This window comes from Achroia grisella, unplaced genomic scaffold, assembly GCF_030625045.1.
Source record: "Achroia grisella isolate CSIRO2021 unplaced genomic scaffold, CSIRO_AGI_Agris_v1 utg241, whole genome shotgun sequence".
Classification (NCBI taxonomy): domain Eukaryota; kingdom Metazoa; phylum Arthropoda; class Insecta; order Lepidoptera; family Pyralidae; genus Achroia; species Achroia grisella.
Genome location: NW_026712734.1, coordinates 1,748,337 through 1,758,350, shown reverse-complemented (window position 1 = coordinate 1,758,350; position 10,014 = coordinate 1,748,337). Strand labels below are relative to the sequence as shown.

At 32.0% G+C, this 10,014-nt stretch overlaps 1 protein-coding gene across 1 annotated transcript; it reads left to right on the top strand.

Annotated features, from left to right (window-relative positions):
- Window positions 1-1,640: 1,640 nt before the first annotated feature.
- LOC131842631 (uncharacterized) lies at window positions 1,641-6,872 on the top strand. The gene has a single exon (XM_059191205.1). The coding sequence runs from the start codon at window positions 1,641-1,643 to the stop codon at window positions 6,870-6,872; it is 5,232 nt and encodes a 1,743-aa protein (XP_059047188.1).
- The last annotated feature ends 3,142 nt before the right edge of the window (window positions 6,873-10,014 follow it).

Here is a 10,014-nt window from a genome sequence, read left to right as displayed (position 1 = left end):
TTTTTTATAATAATTACATCATTAGCTGAATTATCATATATATCTTTAGCATCTAATCGGTATAGGTTACGTAATACTATAATATTTTGTTATAGAATAACATGTACCTACAAAAGACATAATCTAGTCATTTTCCTTTAGTTTCAATTATACTTATAATGTAATAATAATATAGCGAACTAATAGAAAATATTGTAGGTTTTAAATATTCGATCTGAACTTTGTTATTGTAGCTATGATTTTTATTAAAAACATTTAGTAAGTATTTTTATTAGAATAACAAAAATATTACAGGTATATTGTTTAAAAAAACAAGTATTTAGAGATTTAAATGAACCTATTTTATTGTGTAAATTAAATAAATAAAACCAAGGTCAAAATGAGTAAATTTTACTTCACAATTTGATGTTACGTATTTTACTTATAATTGTTTTCTAAAATGGTGTAATTTCTTTTTAAGAGAATAATAAACATAAAGCTTACAGCTCAACACTAATGAGTATACAAAAAGTTTTCCAAAACAATCTCCGTCTTAAAATTGGAAAACCTTCCAACACCTTCCAGATTTTCTTACGAAATGGCTTTCCGTCCTGAATAATCGTTAAAATAAGCTCAACGTCAAAGACTTAAATTAAAAAAATAATAACTAATTGATCGTTAGTACATATAAATACCCTCCCACTAAATTTGGAATTCAGGTCAAGGATGGTAGTTAGTTGGTCGACAACAAAAACACTTCACCAATGTTAGGTATATTAATGTTGCCAGAATAAAGTATAATGTCACTTAAATCTATATCAAAAGAGATCAATTATTATTTCCTTCATTAGTAATATAAATGTATGCATTGTTTTAACCTATTTTCATTCTTATTAAGTATTAATTATTATACAAAAATATTGTCCTAAATGCGAATAATTTTGACTATTTACTACAATTTATATTTTTTTAGTCATGTAAAAAACGATGCATCTAGTTACACCTATTGCAGACGTTAAGCAGCTTGGATCTTGCTTAGTTTTAGTTAGTATTGAGATAATAAAGTGAAATAACAAGATATAGTGGCTAAAATTTTAGGCCTCCAGAATGAAAACGCATTACTATCACGGACGACACATTATAAAGTGATATTCGTGATGCTGTCCAAGTATATAGGCGACGATTACCATTTACCATTATTAGATTGTCAGATTGACCATTTAGCCATTTTAGTTAGCTTTTATAACCCGATATAATAATAAAGATATTCAATTATGTTAATACTGTCGGATGTTTCAATATAAAGCTATTGTTGCAACAGTGTTTTGTGTTTCTAGACTTCTGCTTAGCAAACCTAAATGTTCGCTCTAGGTAGGTGTATCTGTTTATTTTAGTATTCAAGTCAGTGACGTCGCAAACTACAGAGCTCCTGTTACAGAACTCTTTAGAGTTGTTAGAATGAATTACTTTTTTATATTTATTTGACATGTGTTTAAAAATGAATTTATCCAGTTGTATATTGTTTTGCCTTTGTACCATACTATAACATTCTAAGATAAAAATAAATAATTTTCTATATATAGTTTTGTTTCGCCATCCTGATACCTAATCCTTCACAAAGTGGCGACCGTGAAGAAATAATCGGTGGAGGTCAATTTATAATGGAGCGGGCAATAAAAGAGAGAAAATTACTAAGAAGGCTATTCACGATCAATGCAAAAAAGCTGGACGATGCATTGGAAAATAGAGAGATTAAAGAAGCCGAAATATATTATGATAATCTCTGTGAGAAACAGACAGCGCTTAATGAAATAGATAATAAAATATGTTCGTTGTGGCTAGATGAAGATAATAGAAACGAAGCAGAATTTGAAGCGGACATAGATACGACAGAGGAATACAAAAATAGATGGTACGCACTAAAGAGAAAATCTGCAGAAATAATTCGCGCAGATCGGCAAATGAGTACTTTACATGAAACCGAAAGTTCAGCATCAAATGGGACGGTAAAAAATGCAAAAAATGAACGACGTTACCGTTTACCAATTCTAGAGCTTCCAAGATACAATGGAGATGTCAAGAAATGGATTTTATTCTGGGGCCAATACAAAAAGATTCATAATGACGAGAATATAGACAACGAAGATAAATTTCAGTACCTATTACAATGTATGGAGCCTGGTTCTAGTGCCAGAGAATTAGTGGAGAGCTTTCCACCAAGTGGAGATAATTACTTTAAAGCGTTAGAACACCTAAAACAGAGATTTGCTCGGGATGAGTTAATTATAGAACATTACATAAGAGAATTGCTGGATTTGATTTTACGTCAAGCAAAAGGTATGGCTAAAAATTCATTACGAAATTTATATGACAAACTCATGACTCAAATATTAGGATTAGAAACTCTCGGTGTCACTCAGGATAAGTATGCAGCTATTTTATATCCTATGGTAGAGTCAACTTTGCCTGAAGAAGTATTGAGAGCGTGGAACAGATCACAGATGCGATTAGAGAAGATTGAATTGGCTCAATTATTAATTTTTTTACAAAGAGAAGTAGAGTCAGAGGAACGTATCAGTCAAGCATGTTCCAATTTACATAGAGGAGTTAATGATAGTATTATTCCATCAACAGCTTGTTTTACAGTTTCGGAGAAGAATGGTAAGAATAAGCCAGAAAACAGAGAGAAATATGTGAGCAATACTTTTAGTGACAATAAGCCATGTTGTATTTGGTGTGATAAAAACAGTCATACAAGTTCGGAGTGTATGAAAGCACAAAGGATGTCATTAGAAGAACGTAGAACACACTTGAAAGAGAAGAATTGTTGTTATATATGTATGAAGAAGGGACACAGTGCTGCCAAATGCAGAGCATATCCCAAATGTTTGATTTGCAGTCGACGACATTTTACTCTAATGTGTAATAATTTACAGAATTCTCTACAACAGCCTAGATCGACGAGTATGACGTCATCAAGTTCGGAAAATAATACAGGGACGACATCGAGTAGCGACAGAGGAGTTGTATTGAGTCAAACATCGGGTTTGTTGTCTAAATGTCAAACTGTCTTATTACCAACACTGAAGGTAAATATTGTTTTTGATAATAATATTGTGTCAGTTAGGACGTTATTGGATTCAGGAGCACAACGTTCTTTTATTAAAAAAGATATTATTGAAAATCTAAAATTAAAACCTAGTAGTACGGAGGTTGTAAAACATAATTTATTTGGTGGCATTACAAGTAAAGAAAGTTGTCGTAGTTTGTACAATTTAAATATTTCAAGTATAGACTGTTCATATAGTTTACAAATAGAAGCTTTAGAGGAAAAGGTTATATGTAATTACTTGCCTAAAATTAATGACTATGAGATTTCAAACAAGCTAAGGAGGCAGGGTATTGTAATAAATGACAATGACAATGTAACAGATATAGGTTTGTTGATAGGAGCAGACATGATAGGCACGTTGCTCACAGGCCGTGTAGTTCAAATTACTGATAAATTAGTTGCTTTAGAAACTAAATTAGGATGGACTGTACAGGGACCTATTCAAGCTACGTCATGTTTTTCTGTCATTAACAGCAATATTATAAATGTATGTCATTGTACTTTTGATATTGCCGATTTATGGAAGTTAGAGACAATGGGTATTTCTGACCCAGAAGTGGTAAAAAAGCGTAATGAAACTGATTTGGAAATATTAGAATATTTTAACAGTACAGTCAGGCTAAATAATTATGATAGGTATGAAGTGAACCTTCCTTGGAAAGATGGTGGATATAAAATGCAGCTTGTGACTAATTATGAAATTGCATTGAAACGATTAAAGTCGACTACTACTAAAATAACTCAATTGGGGATACTCAAGGAATATGATGAAGTTTTTAAAGAATGGTTGCACAGTGGTATAATTGAGAAAGTAAATAATCCGAATTCAAATCAAGGTCATTATCTGCCACATCATGCTGTTATTAAGGAATCCAGTTTAACAACAAAAATTAGACCTGTATTTAATGCATCAGCAACTCAAAAAGGTAGTATATCTTTGAATAATTGTTTGGAAAAGGGTAATAATTTGATAGAGCTTATTCCACCCTTATTGATTAAATTTCGAAAAAATGCTATCGGTATTACGGCTGATATAAAAAAGGCATTTTTACAAATTTCATTAAAACCCGATGATAGAGAGTACTTAAAATTTCTTTGGTGGAAAGACGTCAATAAAACAGATGGAGATATGGTAACGTACCGTCACTGCAGAGTGGTCTTCGGAGTAACGTGTAGTCCCTTCCTTCTTTCAGCAACCATTTTATACCATTTAAATAAGTACGATAACCATACAGCGAACGTACTGAAAAGTGCATTTTATGTCGATAATTGTGTAGTAAGCGTAGATAGTAAAAAAGAGATGGAAACCTTTATAAGCGAGTCAAAGTTAATTATGCTTAAAGGAGGTTTTGAGTTACGATGCTGGGTAACTGGACCACATATGGTAGATAAAAATGTTGAAACTATATCGGTACTAGGTTTAATGTGGGATCCAAAGCGAGATGAGATTTTTTGCAAAATTCCTCAATTCAATTCAGAATATAAAGTAACAATGAGGACTCTTTTGTCATGTACTCATAGTATATTTGATCCCTTGGGATTTTTCTGTGCTGCGACATTATTACCAAGGTTGTTAATTCAAAAGTGTTGGCAGTTAAAACTTAATTGGGATGACGAAGTACCTGATTCTATAGAAAAACCGGCAAAAGAATGGATGAATCAAATAGGTATTTTACAGGACTGTCATTTACCACGCCGTTTGAGTGACACATCATTAAAAAATAGCAACAAATCTTTACATATATTTAGCGACGCTAGCCAATTGGCTTATTCAGCTTGTATATTCTTACGATCAGAGTTTAATGGAATAGTGTCAGTAAAATTAGTATTAGCTAAAAACAGAATAACTCCACCAAAACCAACTTTAACTATACCTCGACTTGAGTTACTGTCCGCATTGATGGCAAGCAGACTTGCAGTTCAAGTTAAAAAAGCTATGGAATTAGAATCGTGCAAAGAATATTACTGGTCTGACTCTAGTATAGTTTTATCCTGGTTTACTAAAAGTGATTTAAATGTTTATGTACACAATCGGGTAAAAGAAATTAAAGAGAAGACAAACGTAAATAATTGGCACCATATTCCAGGAAATTTCAACCCCGCTGATTTACCTTCGCGTGGTTGTAACCCTCAAAGTTTAATTAATAGTAAATGGTGGAATGGACCGGACTGGTTACGAAAACCAGAGTCAGAATGGCCGTTCTCAGCAATCAACCCAGATATTAATGAGGTAAACAAAGAGATTATTAAGAGGTGTCTTCTGGTTAAGAAACATGAGAACTTTACTGAAAATCTGACATACTTTTCTGATTTCAATAAAATTGTAAGAATGATAGGATGGTGTTATAGATTTGTAAATAATTCAGGAAAGAAGAATAATAAACAACATGGAAATTTAATTGCAGAAGAGTATGAATACGCGGAGATGAAATTATTACATTTAATTCAGAAAGAGACTTTTAACGAGGAATATATAAAAAGATTGAAATTAGAAACATTTAGGGACGGTGAAAATATAGTAAGAGTAAAGACACGTGTGACATTGTCTGACAATACTAATAATTTTATAAGACCAATATTACTACCAGGTAAAAATATATTAATAGAACGTCTAGTAAGGCTGAAACATAAAGAAACATTACATGCTGGATCTCAAACTTTAATAAACTGCGTACGAGAACAGTACTGGATTATTGGAATTCGGCGTTTAGTAAAAAGTATTATTAGACATTGCGTTGCATGCAGAAGACATAATTCTCGACCGTACACTGTTCACAGTGCACCTCTTCCGGCCGATCGTGTTCGATGTGGTGCTGCCTTTGAAGCTACAGGAATCGATATGGCAGGACCCTTATATTTAAAATCCGGTGACAAGTGTTGGGTTGTATTGTTCACCTGCGCAACTTATAGGGCTATCCATTTAGAACTATGTACATCTTTATCTACAGAAGATTTTCTGTTGTCACTTAGGAGATTTTTAGCACGTAGAGGTAGAGTACGTACTATTTATAGTGACAATGGAACGAATTTCCGTGGAGCGCACAGTTTATTGAATAAAATCGATTGGGCAGAAATAAGCAAGAAATCTTCCATTCAAAAACTACAATGGAAATTTATACCCCCTAATGCGCCGTGGTGGGGAGGATTTTGGGAGAGACTGATTAAAATGTTAAAAGAGTTATTGCGGAGAATGTTGGGAAAAGCGGCTCTACATTATACAGAATTATTAACTATCTTGACAGAATGCGAAGCTATTTTAAACAATAGACCTCTTACATATATTACGGAAAATACGGAAAATTTGATGCCGTTAACACCTTCTATGTTTATAAACTGTTTATCATACGACGTTTCAGATTTAGATGAAGTAAATACAGAATCATTAAATAATCGTTTAAAATATATTCAGAAATTAAAGAACGATTTTAAAGTGCGTTTTAGGAATGAATATTTAGCTATATTAGCCCAAAAGACACAAAATAACAGAATACAAAAGGGATTACATGTTAAAGTCGGTGATATTGTTCTTATTGAGATCAATGATACGAAGAGAGTTAACTGGCCGTTAGCTATTGTGGAAGAATTGTATCCGGGGGTTGATGGTCATGAAAGAGTAGCTCGCCTCAAGACAACATATGGAGAACGCATAAGACCATTACAAAGACTTTATCCTTTGGAAATATCCACAGTAGATCCTATTGCAAAAGAAGCAATAGCGGTACTTCCTAAAACCACAAGATCGGGGCGTGTAATTAAAATTCCGCAAAGATTACTCGTGTAAATAGTTACGTGCCTAACATGTTTGTATTTTCAAACTAAAAATTTATTTAGTTTTGTTTTTAAATGCGCAAGCGCATGTTGCGCGCCGGAGTATGTTACAGAACTCTTTAGAGTTGTTAGAATGAATTACTTTTTTATATTTATTTGACATGTGTTTAAAAATGAATTTATCCAGTTGTATATTGTTTTGCCTTTGTACCATACTATAACATTCTAAGATAAAAATAAATAATTTTCTATATATAGTTTTGTTTCGCCATCCTGATACCTAATCCTTCACAGCTCCTTTTGAAATCTCGAAACTGGATGTTGTATTGCGCTGTAAATTGTACTCGGTTGCTTTTCATGCAAAGCCTGCAGTTTATCTGTCCTGACTGACGTCTTGCATAGGTACATCATACTTTGGCTTCAAACATCATAGATTACTGGAATATTTTTCCGTTGCAGAAACGGAACAATATCTACAAGACAATTAATAAAAAATATTTCCTAAACCTAAAGTGGAGATAGGCGCATCTAATGATAAATATTATAAATTTAATAATTTTATCAAGTTAAATAGTTATATGTAGATCTTTAATAATACAAAAGAGAATGTACAGTATCTAATAGTACATATAATTTTTAAAAAAAGAGTTTCCATTTCATAATATATCATACACAAGTATTGAGAAACTGCATTTAATTCATACTTCTATTGTATCTCACAAATGTGAAAATATATGGACACATATATTTCATCTGTAGCGTGAAGTATGAATGTAATATCATTAAGGAAAAACAATTTAATAATGCATAGTTTATTTGCAAATAACAAATATACATAAATCTATTATGAGAAAAATTCACGTATTTAATATTGTAATTTACTATTGTGCTTCCTAGAAAATTAATTATTTATGAGACTGTTTGCTTACGCCATTGCTAATAGAACGTTGCTGTAATTGTTTTTAGTATTTGTGCAAACAGTGTAAACTAGAGCGAGTGTGTGACTAATGTATCAAAGTTAAATGTGTTACAATCTTCTATAGATAGTTAACTTACAACAACCGCGGTGACTTGTAGATTTCGAATCTTGATAAGGGCGGATAAAAAGTTTCAAAAAGCTTTCACTGACCATAGCAGCGGTAAGTTCCAAGTCCGCCACATCTTTATCTCGGTCGTTTATCAAATAAATTCAGAACCCGAGTGAAATTTATTAGTTTTCGAATGGCCGCCTCCGCGACTATGTGACTTGGCGCTTTATTGCTTGAACTCGATCTCCTTACGAATTATTGTTGGATATTCCCGCGCTGTAATACTCGTAGTAGAAATCTCCAAAGAAGGAACACAATAAAAATAAATACAAAATCTAACGATGTAGAGACGAGAAAATTAAAAGAAGGCACGTCACACCTGATTGAAAGCAATGACTGGTGACTATAGGTATTGACAGTATTACGAATATCATATAATACGACGAGTATGATAGCTTTTTTTAACGTGTGGAAAATCTTTAAAAGACTAATACTCCACTAGAGGGAGGACAAGGCGGAGTGTGTGATTTTTATCCACCATCCAGATTTCATCCATCATCTCAAACATAATTAAAAAATATCAATGTATTTAATTTAGTAAAAATAATGTTCTCTTACTTTCAGGATAAATCCAATATAACTAGAGTATACTTGTATTTATATCATCCAGGGGAAAATAATATTATATCAAATAGTAGTAGGGTTGTAAGATGAAAAATACTCGTAAATTGTCAGAGAGAGAAATCGTTGATCGCCTGAAATGTTTAGAAAGTACCAGAATGTACAGTATCGTCTCAGTGTCGTACTGTTACTTACTATCGCATTGTTCATAAAAATATCTTCTATTTTAGATATTTCAGAACATAGTGTTCAATATAAGTAAGTATATACTCTCACATATGGATGAACATAGAAATTTTAAACGAAATATCAAAGATATTCTTTGGCATCTTATATAACAACTGGCTGTCCCGGCAAACTTTGTTTTGAAGGGTGAAAATTTAAGGTTGTATGTATGTAATGTCACATTATAAATAAAAAAAATTCCCAAAAAATAAAAAAAATATGTTAGGGGTGGTCAACCCTTATCACTTAGGGGTATGAAAAATAGCGTTAGTTAGTATATGGGTTCTTCAATTCAATATACTCAAGCATTGAATTATATTAATAGACTAACGGAACAAAACCTGAACAAGTTATTAACTGACCTACCAGTATTTTTTTTGCGTTCTGTTTATCCTCTCTTTTTAGTACTATTTACATTGTTAGAAATAACAATTATAATCCATCACATTTAAAATTAGTACTGTTCTACTGTTTCTTAGCAACAGGAATTATTTATTGTACAACCCTGATGTAATGTGTTGTAATCATTAAAATAATGAATTGTATTTACCCCTAGGTTATCTATTGAATATCAACGAATTTTGTTACTTTTTTCTCTGCTACTACTGATTAATCTGGGTATTGTTATATATTATAATATACATATATATTGTTCAAATATATGAAATGTAATGGATTAAATTACCCTAATCGGTACAGTGGTTAAAATTGCTATTTGTGGAATTGTTTATTTAATCCATCACATTTAAAATTACTGCTGTTCTACTGCTCCTTAGCAACAGTAATAATATATTGTATAACCTGGATATGATCTGTTCTAATCATTGAAAGAATAAATTATATTTACAGCTACCATTTATCTACTGAATGTCTTTATCATTTAGTGAGTAAGTTCTGCCGAAAGAATTACTATATTATGTTTTAAATTGGATTGTTAGGACACCTCGAATCATATCTGTAGGCTGTATATCCGTGAAGTAGTAAACGAAGGTTATAGTCCGCTTTTCTCGTCTCGGTAGTCAACAATAATGACGGCTTTTATAATTATAATTAAACTTAATCGGCGGAGTTAAGATCTGTAATAATTTTGATGCTGCAACAGAAGTATAAAGAACATAACAATAAATAGGGCTTATATTGTTCACTTGCATTTACTCTATGGCTACGGGTGTGTTAATTTTCTATCCCATTCCAGGTAGGTATGGCTTTAACTGTTTAATTCTGTAATACGTATCTTACAATTTAAAATTAAAGAGTTTTGTTATACTTCTACTTTCAGTA